The 14,854-nt window shown below is 42.4% G+C and overlaps 1 protein-coding gene across 1 annotated transcript in view; it reads left to right on the top strand.

The window, feature by feature from the left end:
- Positions 1 to 14,854, top strand: part of PKHD1 (PKHD1 ciliary IPT domain containing fibrocystin/polyductin) — a 245,592-nt gene that overhangs the window by 94,627 nt on the left and 136,111 nt on the right. Inside the window, exons 38-41 of the mRNA XM_058419697.1 lie at positions 8,006 to 8,213; positions 9,297 to 9,442; positions 11,186 to 11,416; positions 13,440 to 13,598. Of these exons, the coding sequence (XP_058275680.1) occupies positions 8,006 to 8,213; positions 9,297 to 9,442; positions 11,186 to 11,416; positions 13,440 to 13,598 (744 nt within the window). The remainder of the gene's footprint in view (positions 1 to 8,005; positions 8,214 to 9,296; positions 9,443 to 11,185; positions 11,417 to 13,439; positions 13,599 to 14,854) is intronic.

The raw sequence follows: 14,854 nt of genomic DNA, 5'->3' as shown, positions 1-14,854 counted from the left end.
GGGGGAAAAAAAAAAAAATCTCTAGCAAGGGGATTCAAGAGAGGGTGCAGAGATCTGTTAGAGAAAAAATGCTTTTTTACTCTACCAAAATCAGTAAATGTTACTTTTCGCTACCCGAGCTTCCTGATTTCCTGAGCTTGTTTCCGTAGGTTGGCTTTCCTTAGGTGCCAGCTATTCTGTTTGGGGGTTGCAGGAGTCTTTTTGCCTCCTGTGACAGAGTTTTTCCTTTCCAAGACCTTGACTTTAACATGATGCATTAAAGCAGATGGCTCTGGAACAGAAGGCTGAGCTGCCTTGAATCCCCTCGTGTTCACCAGGGGTAAGAAACTGCACTTAGGCACTTCCCATGGAGTAACTAATGTACAATGACTTGTGCCTTCACTTTCTTATTCACAAAAATAAGATGACCATTAGATTTTAAAGACCTAGCAGATGGGGGAGAAAAAAAAAAAAAGAGTTGGGTTCAGGGCAAGCTGCTGTGTCTTTCAGTTTGCCCTTCTTTCTAACAGAAACACATCTATTATCTTTGATTTAAGATTAAATCAGTTGATTTGTGTGTTGCTGCTGATCTTAGTGAGAAAAACATGATGCAAAGGGGACAGAGAGAAGGACACTAATATATATTATATAATAAAGATAAATATAATATAAGCAGTGAAGATATTAATACAATATAATACAGTGCAGACTATATACCAGAATAGAATAGAATAGAATAAAATAGGACAGAATAGAATATATAAATAGAATATAGCTTATATATTACCTGTGATTCCTGACAGGGTGCAGGTCTGTGGGTTATTACAAATGTGGAGACATATCATATATTAAATAATTCCCTCTTCAAGCTTTCAAACATAACATCAAAATACTGCTTCCAATTCTGGTGCCAACAAAACCCAGGTTATTGGAACTGGACATGGCACTCAGTGCTCCTGTTCAGTTGATGAGGCAGGGATTGGTCACAAGTTGGACTCAGCCTTGGAGATGTTTACCAGTCTGAGTGATTCTGTGATTCTATGAAGTTTGGCAAACTGGGGGGCCTGGGTGCAGCCCTGGGTTTCCACAGAGCTGCAGGCTGAGCCAGGCAGGGACCCTCCCTTTGGGCTCACCCCCACTTTTCCTGGTGCCAAATTCTCTTCCATCATATTTTGGGGATGCTGGAAGCTGATCTTAGGTGCTGCCCCACATCCCTGCTCCTGCAGGGAGATAGTCCCTGTCTCATTCCGCAGCAGCACGGGAGATGGGCTATCAGTCACACACAGCATCACCAGCTGTCTGCAGCTCCCTGCAGGATCCACTGTCCTTGGCTGCCACGCCTGGAGCTCTTTGCTCCTGGGTCTGTCTAAAGAGCTTTTCCTCTGTGGCATCTTTGGCTGTGAGCTCGTTCTAGGTGTGGAGCACAGATTTTGGCTTACACAATGCCATCACAGGAATATCTTTCCCCTTGTTTTCAGGACTGGTGTGACGTAGCAAAGTGACTGGGGGATCTCTGATTAAAGGGGATGTTTGGAAATGTGTGCATTCATGGGACAGCATGCAGGGAAGGTACATTTTCTTCAATGTAAATTGTCAGAAAAGGGAGACAATGAGAGTTTCTATAGATCTGTTTAATCACAAAGCCCTTCCCATCCTCAGTAAGATCCTAGAATCATGGAGTGGTTTCTGTTGGAAGGGTCCTGAAACTCATTTCATTCCAAACCCCTGCCATGGCAGGGACATTTTCCACTAGATCAGGTTGCTTCAAGCTCCATCCAGCCTCACATTGAACACTTCCAGGAAAAGGACATGATAATCCTGGCTTTCTCCAAGGTGCTGTTGAAAGATATTCAGGTGGAAATGCTTTAAATGCAAACTGCAGTTTCATGAATAGGAAACTTTCAGCAGGACTAGGTCACCTTCAAGGATATTTCCCAGTGGAGAAAATAAAAGTTATTCAGTTTTTCCTCTTCTCTAGATGATGTCAGATTTTTTTATTTTTGCTCACTGAGAGAAGATTCAAGATCAGGTTGGATGGGGCTCTGAGCAACCTGATCCAGCTGGTGTTCCTGCTCCTTCAACAGGAGGAGGGGAGCTGGACTAGATGACCTCTAAAGGTCCCCTCCAACCCAAACCATTCCCTGACTCTGGTTCCAAACTACGATTTGAGCCCACCTAAAATACCCAGTGTGGTCCTGCTGCAGCTTCTTGTCAAAGAGCTGATAAACTCCTGGGTGTCCTAAGGGTTAACAAGCAGTTATAAATCAGAAAGGACTTTCTATTTCACCTCGGGGCGGGAATGAAGAGCTCAGTGCAGTGGCTGTGGCAGGAAGTGTCAGGAAAGCTGCTCTGCATCTCCCCAGGAGCTGCCCACGCACAGCAGTGAGTTCTGCAGGACTGCGCGGGGGTGCAAAGGCAGCTCCCAGTTTTAGGCAGAGATATCCCTGTCTTTCTAAGATGTGTAGCAGGTTAGGAAAAAAAAAAAAAAAAAAAAAAAAAAAAAAAAAAAAAGAGCCGTAACAAACTCCTCTTGTTGCAAAATAAGCTAAAAACATGCAAATGCTTAGGGAATACTCCTAGGACTGGAATTAACAGAGAGCAAAAATATCTGGAAATGTTCAAGTCCAGAGAGTTGACAGCTCACAGTTCAAGAAGATGTTTTTTAAGTTAGGAAAGCAGCTTTCATTCTTCTTTTTTGATTCCCTACCCTTCATGGTCAGTGACTAGACTAGTCACAGCAAGAGCTGAGATAGCTGTGGCCTTTTTTTTTTTTTTTTTTTTTTAATTATAAAATCTAGGTTCATAAAATATTTTTTCCTAGTCCCTAATTAAGAAACTGTCATTTGAAGGTCTATTTGGCCATAGAGAGCTGTAGCAGCACATCTGTGTGTTATCCTGACTAAAGAGGCTTTCTGGAAAGGGTTTTCTATTCCTTTTAACTTAAGGGATTTTATCCATGATTATTTTTATGGTTTGTTTTATTAACTGAAACAACAGCAGCAAAATGTCTTTGTCATGGATCTAAAAATATATTTTAAAAAACTTATCTTTTTCCTGAAGCATCAGTTTCCAGTGGTTGAACTACCAATTATCACTTTGACATTTGAAAAGTTTAGGAATGGCCAAGCTAAGTTTGATTGGGAAGTGCATTTTGGGTCAGGAAAAGGGAATAATAAAAAGGGATTATGACAATGGAGAGGAAAATATATTCCTAAAATAGTCTGACATCTGAAATGCTGCAGGAATGTGTGTTGTATTTTATCAGGGGCAATCATAGAGACACAGAATGGCTGGAAGAGACCTTAAAGGTCTTCTAGTTTCAACCCCCTGCCATAGGTGGGAGGTTTTCTATATTCTTAAAAAAAAACCAAAATAAAAACCATCCAGTTATAATCCATTGAATGGTATTATTAACTTCTCTTGAAAAAGTGTTGGTTTTTTTTAAATTTTTTTTGGTGGGTGTGAGAAATCAGCTTCCTTTTCACTTTCTTCCTGGAAATTGAAAGCTCCTATTCCTATTTACACCAAAGATTTACAGTATAGCTACAACAGATTGACAGATCATCTGCAGTGAAATTTGTACCTTCCCAGTAAGTAGATTTTGTGTCTGAGTCCTGCAGTTGTCCTAAATTCCTTTTGTGGAATAAAGGGATCTCATTACCTCAACTTTAAAATGCCAATAAACACTCAGAAGGTGTAAAGGAGCTTTATAGTTTATCAGCACCACAAACAACTGTGTGTTCATAACTGAGTAAATTAATTTGTGGTAAGTAGAAGCCAAGATGAGATGCAGGAGGGTCCTGGTGTGTCAGAGGACATACTGCTGCCCCATGACAAAAAAGGACATTTTTTAAAAACATGTAAACAACTTTTGGGAGAAATACCAACAGACTCATGGCAGGCTCAGGACTGGAACCAGTTCTCTTAAAACCCATTAAAAGATTCCAGTTTGTACCAACTTTCCTGTGTTCTCCAGCTCTGCCTGACTCTGGATGCGGCTCACACTGCTTCCTCGGTTAGGAGGTTCCCAGAGTGTCTAAAGTTAGGTAACAACAAGCACTCCAAAAAGTCTTGTTTTCAGATCAGGGACATCTGTTTTCCTTGAAAGCAACTTGCCATCTTGTCGACTAAATACTTAGAGCCCCAAAGATTTAAGGTGGAATTCATGTAATCAAATAGAAATGCAGGAGAGGCAGAAGTTCCTTTAAACAGGAAGAGAAGAGGGCAGGCTGTGACTGTTGAAAGCAGGCTGGAATTTAATTGAATCAGTCTCAGTTAAAAGGAGAGTTGTTTTCTGGAAAGTTGTTCCTTGGAGGGAGGGAGATTGGTAATAAAAAGTAACTGAGATATCAACACCTCATGGAGTTTTTTCTTTCTTTCACTATCTCAGGTTGCTCCAAGCCCTGTCCAAGCAGGCCTTGGACACTTCCAGGTATCCAGGGGCAGCCACAACTTCTCTGGACAGCCTCTGCAGGGCCTCCCCACCCTCTGACTTGAGAATTTCTTCCTAATAGCCAATTTAAATCTCCCCTCTCATAGTTTAAAGCCATTTTTCCTATTCCTATCTGTAGCTATTGGTATCCTATCACTACTTAAGACTGGGTGAAACCAGCTAGGTGAGTGACATATCATCCCACATAGATTTATGAAATGTTTTGTGTTAGAGGTTATAGGAAATTGAATTTATACTGTTTTTCCTGAAGAGTGGCATTTTACACATCAAAATTGTCTCATTCTTAGTAATTTTACCAGGTCCATACAATACTGCAACTTCACATCATGCTTCTAACAGGAAGCATAACCGTGGTCCCGGTGCCAGGATGTTCCCAATATTAACATTTATGATTAGTTCATTTGGAATTAATTTTCAAGTCACTTGCCCTTCTAGGCTGCACCATTCTCCTCTGCTCGATGTTTAAGGGTGTTCTGTTAAGTCATTTAGCAAAGTGTTCAGTTCTTGTATTGCCTGCAACAGCTTTTTGAGTCTAAAGATTCTGTCCTGTACCTTTAACATGAAGTTACTTCTGCTTTAGATCTCAAGATGTGTGTATTTTTTCCAATTCATGCTTATTTAATTATTAAAAATGAGTTCAATAATTAAGGAGTTATACAGATTCATCTATTTTTCAGCATTTGGAGTGTTTCTGCTTGCAGTACAAGAAATAATTTAAATATACTGCAGTTGTTGATCTTTTAAACATTTTCCCCTCAAACAGGCAATTTATTTACCTGTTGCACAGCCCAAACCCAGGCACTCAAGGTTATTTTATGAACTTTGCATGTTTAATCCAAACTAGAGTTTGTTTTCAAGGGGAATGTATTATAATTAGGGCAAAGAACCCTCAGTTATGGTCCTTCATAGACACCAGAAAGGTATCACTGACCACATCCTGTGTGTCACTCACGCTGCTGGAAGTAGGGGAGATTCTCACCTGGAGATGTTGTATGTGGTAATATAAATGGGAAGCAAGGAAATGGATAAATGTGGTGCTTAGGGACATGGTTTGGTGGTAGACATGGAAGAGCTGAGTTAATGGTTAGGCTTGATGGTCTCACAGGTCCTTTTTAATCTTAATGATTTTATGATTTTATGAGGGTGGAATCTATTAGACATGTTTGTTTGGTTGGTTTGGTTTTCCCTAACAAAAATATACTGAACTTATTGGAAAATGGAAGTAGGTTTTGAAGATGCAGAGAAATATCCCACCCCACCTAGATCATCAGGAAAAAAGGTAAAACAAACTGTGGATTGGGAGAGAGGCAGCTGAGCGCAGTAAGAGGTGAAAATGAGAAAAAGGAAACAAAGTAAATGGGGGAATGTTTGGATGCCTTGAATATTCTTTTAGAAGATAAAACCTCAAACAATTGAGAACATTTTCCTTAAAAATTTTTGAGTCAGAGCTCGAAAGCGGGGAAGAAAATTGAGAAAAACCTTTTCCATTGGAGCAGGTTTTGAATGCAGAGTGGTGTTTCCCACTCCTCAGTGACAAAAGTTGCTGTCCAGCAGTGCTGCTGTAGAGTGCATGTGACAGATGATCTCCACAGGGGTCAGCTGTGTGTCTGGACACAGATGCACGAGAGCACACATTAACACAGGCACACAAATCAGCACCATAAACAAAATGTCCAGAGCTGGAGAGAAATTGTGCTGTGCTGCACATGCAGATGGCTGCTGCCAGTCGTTGGCTTTTATGCCGGTCCTAAAAATTCATGAGAATTGCTCAGTGGAAGAAGGTAAATGAATAAAAGTGAACAGAGTGCTGCCAGTGAAAGAATGCAATAGGATGATATTAAGAGGGGTTCTCTGACCTGTATTGAGGATGAGGTCTTTGATGTCTGTGCCTGTGAGTGGTGGAAGGTGGATTTTGGCTATGTCTGCATTAGAAAACAGTGTGGCTCTATAGAAGCAGAACTGTGGGGTGAATGATGTACGTGCTGAGAATGCAGGGTCCACATGTTCTGGGAGCTACTACAGAGTCATTCCAGTCTGGTTCCATTGGCACCTACAGTGTCCTATGTGTCCTACTGCATTTCAGCTTCTGCAGTGGTATCACAGAATCCCAAGATGGATCAGGTTGGAAGGGACCACAGTTGGACCAGGTCCAACCTCCCTGCTCAAGCAGGGTCATCCCAGAGCACAGGGCACAGGATTGTGCCCAGACAGTTCTGGGATATCCTCAGTGAGGAAACCCCACCAGTGCTTGGTCACTGCACAGGGAAGAAGTTCTGCCTCCTGTTCGGGTGGAACTTGCTGGGATCGGTCCCTGCCCGTTCCTCTGGTGCCATTGCTGAGCCCTTGGAGCAGAGCCTGGGCCCTGCTCTGAGCCCTCCCTGCACACAGGGACACACAGGGACACATAGGGACACACAGGGCTGAGGGCCCCTCTCAGCTGGGGCTCCTCTTGGGGATGAACAGCCCCAGCCCCCTCAGCCTTTCCTGGGCAGGGAAATGTTCCAGTCCCCTCATCATCTTTGTCACCCTCCACTGGACACACTCCAAGAGCTCCGTGTCTCTCTTGTCCTGAGGAGCCCAGATCAGGACACAGAACTCCAGGTGCACCTCACAGGGATGAGCTGAACAGAAGGAGATCTGTTTGATGCCTTCGATAACAGTCTGTAATATGAACTGAAATACCCTATATGGGGGATGGCAATGAGATCTTCTTAGCAGGAAGTTGAGAAGTTTCAAGTTTGATTTAAGAAAATGTAGTAATACAGAAGTATCTCAGGTTTAGATGCCCATCATTGACACACAGAGTAGGTGCTCGCTTACACTTTAAGATAGAAGTGTATAAAGGTTTGATTCTTCTGTGATTCTGTTGTGAATTTGTTGTCTTGGAGGTGCTACTTCTTATTTCCATCTTCATTAAAGAAATAGTTGGGACTCCAGAATGTAAATAAAGAAGACATTGGAGTGCAAGAAACAAGAAAGTGAAACAGGATATGTACAGAGAAGTTTGCTTAAAATAATTTGAAAATGATTTATTGGGTGCAACCTCTACACTCAGTGATTTCTGCTGTTATTACTTTCCTGCAGTATGACCAGGGAGGACAGTAAGTTGCTGTGGGCTAAAGGTAAATGATGATCTACTGCAAGGGAGGGAAGGAAAAGTATTATAAAGGTGGGTGTGTGAGGCACGTGCTCTCCCTTGCTGGTGTGCAGTGTGTTGGACCTCAGTGGACCAATTTGTTCCAAAGCCGGAGAGGGAAAAGGAAATGCCAAAAGTTAAAGCAAACTTCATTAAGTGAAGAAAGGAGGGTTATAGGGCAAGGATTTTCATTGCTGGGGCTGGTTATGCACAGATTTCATAGAATCATTGAATTATTGAAAAGTTTTGGTTGGGAGGGACCTTAGAGATGATCTCATTCCAGCCCCCAGTGATTGACAGGGACACCTCCCATTAGACCAGGTTGCTCTGAGCCCTGTCCATCCCAGCTTTGAACCAGGAGCATGCTATTCCTTCTTGTTTGTTTGTTTAAGTTGATTGACTTCCTTTTCACCTTTTTTTTCCCTTGTTCTTTTCAGGCTGGGTGCCCAAAGTAATTTTCACACACTTGAAATCATCAGCTAATGCTAGTGACACACGATTAGTGCTCCAGGAACCTGTTGATTGGCAACCTGGTGATGAAATCCTGGTGGGAAGTTCAGGCCTTGGAGATGCCCAGCAGCAGGAGGAAGTGGCTGTTATCCAGTCCGTGAACAACACTGAGCTGCACCTTAGATCACCACTCAGGTACCCTTTCAGGAGCCAAGCAGATTTTTATAGCAGAGAGCTAAACAAGGATAAAATTTGATCAAAGTCAGGATTTGCCATTCCCTGTGGGACATAATAACTGTATAAATCCCTTTAACAAAGGTGGCCAGTGATATTTCAGTTCCTCACTCCCCCTAAAGGTAGTGGACGTTCAATCTTGAGCGTTTAAATTCTGTGTTTAAATTCTGTATCATGCCCTTGAACTCAGAAAACCTTCGAAGCAGAAAACAGTGATGGGCAGTAACGTCCAGTGGAGTCAGTATAGGAATGACAAAGAAATTTTCTGCATAGTCAATTTCTTGAGAAAGTGCATTTTTTTTGACAAGAAATGAATGACTTGTGTAAAAAAGAAATCCTCTCTTTTTGACTGATTTTCTTAAGTATTACACTCAAAGTGATTTTTTTTTTTCACTATGGAAATCTGCTTCCATATTTCCAATGAATGTTAATTTCACTGCCTTATACTTTCTACTGTGCATGGAGATCTTGGACAGACTGGAAACTGCACTTCTTATCATCTCCAATGTTGAAACACATTATCTATCCAGTGGCAACCCAAATCCAATGCCCAGGAAGATTAAGGGTATTATTTTCAGAAATAATTTGGGCTTAAAGAAAAAAGTCCTGATGATTTTCACCCAAACATGTTTTGGGGAGAGAATTCAAAAGCTTAAATATATTGATGTAAATGTCATAGAATCATAGAACATCCTAAATTGGAGGGATCATTGAATCCAGTTGTTGGCTTTGCATAAGGAAATTCCAAAATCTCCACCATGTTGGAAATGTTGTCCAAATGTTTTTATAACACAACACAATATAATATGATAATATATACATAATCTAAGGAAGACTTGAATGTTTGTGAAACAAAAGATGAAAGCAAACACCAGACAAGGAAATGCCTATCTAGCACTGACTGTGCCACTGTCCCTACTGAGAAAAGGACTGAAACCAGCCCTGAATTTGGGAGCTTATGGTCAAAAGCATGAATAACAAGAAATCATGAATGTAATTCTCTCCATCTGGCAGGTGCAGATGCTGTTTTTTGTCTTTTGTTAGGTACCCCCACAGTGTTGGAGAGGGATGGGGCAAAGGCCAAGGTCTGCCTTCGAGTGCTGTAGTGGCACTGATCAGCAGAAGGGTTGTTGTTCAAGGAAATGTCACACTGGAGAGGATGTCCCACCTCAGGCAGTGTGCAAATGCAGGTGAGGAGGTCTTTTCTTATAGTAACATACTGAGGAGGAATACTGCTCCATCAAAATCCCATTGTGGCAGCATCACTGTGTGTTAGAACTCTTTCTTCCTAGGATTACTCTGAGACATTCCAATGCCAGGAAAGAGAGTTTGTCTTTCCAAACATTGTTTGACATTGAAGTGTGAAGTCTTGGGAGTTGAACTGCACTTCATTGTAATATCTCAGATGTATTATTTTCACATTGTTGTTTCAAGCCATCTTGGGAAAGACCCTTTGGTTTTGCCTGAGCCTAAGGGTGTAGAAAAGAAAGTATCTTCTGAAAATATGTTTCAGTGTACATAATATATTAAATTTTTAATTGTGTTTACTATTTAGTCACTTTAGGAAGAAGGAAAAACAAAACAGCCCAATGTTGTTTGTACTTTTTAGCGTAAAATATTGAGACGTTGTTTAGTGTTTAGGGTTGCCAAGGAAAAAATAACAGGTGATGCATAAAGTATCACTGGTGAAAAAATGCTAAATATCTCAGTTCTCCTTTAGTTTTACCTGTACAGAATGCCATGGAGTTTGACAAGTGGTTTCCTAATTTACACCATCTATTCAGGAAGCAGAATCAGACACAGTGATGATAATGTGAGAAGAGTTAGGTTATCTGGCAACCCAGGTGTAAGGTTTCCTTTAAAAAAAAGTGCCTTGGGCTTTCAGACTGGCACAAGACTTCATTTGATATCCAGCAGCCAACTGCTTATATTACTCATGGATTTATGGTCCATTTTGTGTGAAACTCATAAATATAGGCTCTGAAATGCACTAAACGTTTGAGGTTTTTATTTGAGTTAAAGGATAGGAGGATTTCTCAGAGGAGTCACCAGAAGAGGAGTGAGCAGTGGTTTTTTGTGGTAAATTTACCTTCTTTGAAAGAAAAATGAGCATTACTGGGCATTAGCAGGCAGTGCTGGAATTTGTGATCCCCTGTGCTCTTCCACTTAACAAGCCCAAGTAACACATTCATGGTCTGAATCTCATACCAAAATATCTCACACCCATAGAAGGGTCTTTCAGGAATTTTGCCCAGCCCCATGTTTTAATTTTTTGTCATACCATGGAATCCAGGAATGGTTGGGTTGGAAGGGAAGTTAGAGCTTATCTCATTCCACCTTCCTGCCATTGGCAGGGACACCTTCCACTATCTCAGGTTGCTCCAAGCCCCATCCAGCCTGGCCCTGGACACTTCCAGGGGTCCAAGAGCAGCCACAGCTTCTCTGGGAAACCTGTGTCAGCCTCACCACCCTCACAAGGAAGAATTTCTCCCTAATCTCTATTATTGTCTTGAAACTGTGGGTAGTAACAGTTCCCCATCCATCTGCAGGGAGAGTCAGGAGAGCAGAGTTCGACAAAAAACCTAAAATATCTCATTTCAGTTTAGTTCTATACATACATGCCCAATCTCCTTTTCAAGAACCTCACCTTAGGGAAATCAATGTCAAATCCCTCTTCCTCATGCATACAATTATCTAAAACTAACTCCGAGGACCTGTCCAAGACATAACACTACAGCCTCCTGCTTGATGTGATACATTTCCCTCCAAAATGTCCAGACTTTTAGGGAAAGAACCATGACAGTATTTCAAGGGAGCATCAAAAATATTTGCTTGTGTTGTCTTTGGGCCCATGTTTCAGATTCCTGCTGGAGGTGGAGTCTCACTGGGTTAGAGGGGAGGATGTCCCTCTGCACATCACACTCCATGGAGAGGGGGCTTCTCACAGCTCTCGCTGGGTTGTGTCCTAGGTCACTCGTGGTGTTTGTACAAGAGAAGTGAGAGGCAGCTGGGCTCTCGGGACCTGGGAGCCATCGTGGTTGTGGAGGCCTTCCAGGGGCAGGCCAGTCGGCTCCAGCTGGAGGGGGTCCAATTCCGCCACGTGGGCCAAGCGTTCCAGCATCACCGCAGTGCCCTGACTGTCACTGGCAACACCTGGATGGCAGGTGAGTTGCCTGCTGTCAAATTTGGCTGGCCAACCGAGGAACAAGAGACGCTGCTGCTCGGCGTGAAATAGTTTATGACGTAGCTAGATCAGTCTCATGAAAGTGGAGTGTTACAGTCCGCGCCATCATGCAAAAGCCGCCTAGGGTAGAGTCCCCACGTCCCAAGCAGAAGCAGCGGCAGCAGCAGCAGCAGCACTCCCCGATACAATGCATTCTATTCATAAATCATCCAATCAGCTACAAACATGATGCTACTCCTGTCTTTTTGCACCCATCCTGGTCTAACACAGGTGTGCAACAATGCTCGTCATTTCTTACACAAGGCTTACACCTGTAGCCTATTCTGTCTAGCAATGTTAGCAGTGCTATGTTACGTTTATGTTATGTCTAGGACTTAGTTAATTTTGTACAAGGTAATGCTGATGAACTTTAAACTGGATTTTAGGGCTTTTCTATTAACTAATACAGTCTCTTATTTGCTTAAGGCACTTAAGGCACATTTTTACTCACCTAAAACTAAAACTTACATTCCCACTTCATGTCTGTGTGAGTTTATGTATCTCAGTTTCTCTGAGGGTTTCAAACCAACCCCTGCATTCTTTTCTGCCCCTAAGCCTGTGTGCATGGGGTCCTGGGAGATTTCTGTCTGGTTTCCAACAGCCTCCACTGGAGATACCTATCGGGGGCTTCTTTTCAGGAGTTTAAATTCCCCGGCATTCAGGTGATTTTAGAGTTCTGGCCCTCTGCAAAGCTCTGTGCCAAACGCAGGAAAAGACGAAGTCTTCAAGGTTACATGCTTCGTTTATTAGTTCTTATCTTACAATTTTCTCAGTGTCCAAAAGATGTTTGCTGTGGCTCGGACATCTGGTGACTCCCCCTGTCTCTGGGCTGTCCTTATCTTTTATACTAATTGCTACGTATTCTTTATTTACTCTTTATTACCAATGTCTATCACTATTACTAAAAAGGTCATCTTTACTCTGACCCAATCCTCACTAACTACTTTGTGCCAACGTCACTTCAGAAATGGAGTGAGGGAACAAGAAGGAAGAAGAAAGGGACAACACCCTAAATTCTCCATCTTGCCCCATTCACTTCAATGCCAAAAATCCCAAACCCACTGTTTTTTCACCCTGTGATATACTAAACTACTATTTTTCACACTCTTGTGGCCTGCAATGCTTCCTGCAGTGCAAGAAGCCTCTCCCATGGACTGAAATCAAATCCAGTGTCTCTCTGAGCTCTGGGCTGGGGTCCCAGACCCCCCTGCCCAGGTCCCTGACCCTCCAGGGCAACCAAAGGAATGCCCTGGACTCCAACAGATACCCACCTTCTCCTGCCCAAAGCTGGGGCAGGCACACTCAAAACGTGCTTGGCTCTTGAGTCAGTTGACAAATTGGATTATTAAATGTGGAAAAAAACCCTCATCTCTAGTCTAAGGCCAAGTGACAGAGTGGTTTCACCTGCTTCACTTCCTTTGTATCTGTTTCTTCCTAAAATAATATATATATTTAATACTACGTTGCTCTTTTGATGTAGAAGAGAGTAGCTCTGGGAATGAATACACTAACACACTGTGAGGGAGCTGGCTAGTTGCAGTGGCCAGCACTTAATTTTATTGCCCAGAGGTCAAGGAACACATCAAGTTCTTTTGACTTTGTCACTGTTAAATGCCAAATTCATCTCCGTGCAAGTGGCAATGTGGGCTCTGAAGACTGGTGGTGGTAGGGGCAAGTTAGGTGGGCTCAAATAGTGTTTTAAGGATGCTGGATGGATTTTCCCTTTCAGCTACATTTGCACCTCTCACAGAATCGTAGAGTGGTTTGATTAGGAAGGGACCTGAAAAATCATCTCATTCCAACCCCTCTGCCACAGAGGGGGACAACTGTTACCTGTGCTGTCTTCATCACTGAGTGAGGGTCAGGGCTTCCTCGTGGCAGAAGGCAGCACTGGCCAGGATGATGGGAAGGTCACCCTCTCTGCTAGGGAAGGGGTATACAATATCTGTCCTCAATCTGCAGAGTGATTTTTACTCACACCACTCACTTCTTTCCAGACTCTTACATCCGTGGTTGTTGTGTTCTGGACTCCTTTGGCCAAGGCCTCCGTCTGACTGGGATCTCCAACCTCAGTGTGGACAGCAATGTTTTCTACAACATTTCAGGCCATGGGCTTCTCCTGGGTAAGTGAAGCGGGCAAATATCTACACTGCATACAACAGCAACTTGTGCTGCTTCCCATTTGCATGAAAATACCTTTGGAGGAAAGAATGGCAGATCCTTGACTGCACTCTGAGAACTTTAATCGCATCTTCTGCAATTTCTGGTGTCAGTGAATTTGGAATAAAACTCCCACCATTCCACACACAACTCCTAGCAGCTACTTCCATTTAGCCAGCTCTTTTTCTTCAGGTCAGTCTTTACTTGATCAGGATCAATTATTTTTTAGTGTAAGAATAGTAGATTTTTTTTTTTTTTAGGGGATTGATTAATCTGTCTTTGGAAAAGTGTCATTACATAATATTTAAGATCACAGCTCAGTGAAGCATTTAAGAGCATATTACCTTTAACTTCAGTCATTTGATGTCGAAGATAATGGAATGAAAGCATATGTTAAAAGTTAACCAGAGGATTTAGCACTTAAATAAATTGGAGCTTGGAGCAACAAAAACGTTCAACAACAAAATATTTCTCCTAACTAACCATCAGGAGACTGACTTGAAGCATCTTCTGCTGGGGTCTTTTGCTGCCTGAATACCTAGAGATATAGCTGGATTTGTGTTTTCCATGAGAAATGGGATAAAAATGACGAATTATGAGACAAACAGAGGGGAAGAAAAGAAAACCTTCAGTTTTCTGCAGATCCTGCAGCTCCCCCCACACAGCAAGTGCCTGTGCTGGGTGCTGTGTATAAATATAATGAGGAGTGATATATCGTGATTTAAATGGGGAAGATTATAAACCCAGTGTGGTAATACACACCTTGCAGATGAAGAGAGCTGGCTCAGAGAGATGCAAGGACTGGCCCAAGCTGATGCACAGAGCCCTTGCAGCCATGGGGAAGCAGAGCAGGACCTCCAAGCTGCTGGCATCCCTTGGCTGACTCAAGCTGGGATCTGTGTCTGAGTTAAAGGACTCTGAGTTAAGCTGAAGTTTCAGCCTGGATATATCTTATCCTCAAGATGCTTTTAATAACTTCACTATCAGCAGTTCCAGAGGGTCTGATGAATTAATTTATTTATGATTTTGTTGCCTGTGAAGGGATATTTATTATAGCTGGCTCTTTGCAGCTCTGGGATTGGATTCTCTCAGTGATTTTGCCTAAAATCCTTGTTTTCAGAGGGTTTGCAAGGCTGTCACAAAACATCACTCTGGGCTTAAAATTTTTGACACATGAAGTCTAAGCTTGAAAGTCCAAACATCAAAATCCTATATGGCT

The sequence above is a fragment of the Hirundo rustica genome, chromosome 3 (genome assembly GCF_015227805.2).
Source record: "Hirundo rustica isolate bHirRus1 chromosome 3, bHirRus1.pri.v3, whole genome shotgun sequence".
NCBI classification, from domain to species: Eukaryota; Metazoa; Chordata; class Aves; order Passeriformes; family Hirundinidae; genus Hirundo; species Hirundo rustica.
The sequence above is the reverse complement of the archived record's forward strand: the minus strand, read 5'-3'. Positions and strand labels throughout refer to the sequence as shown.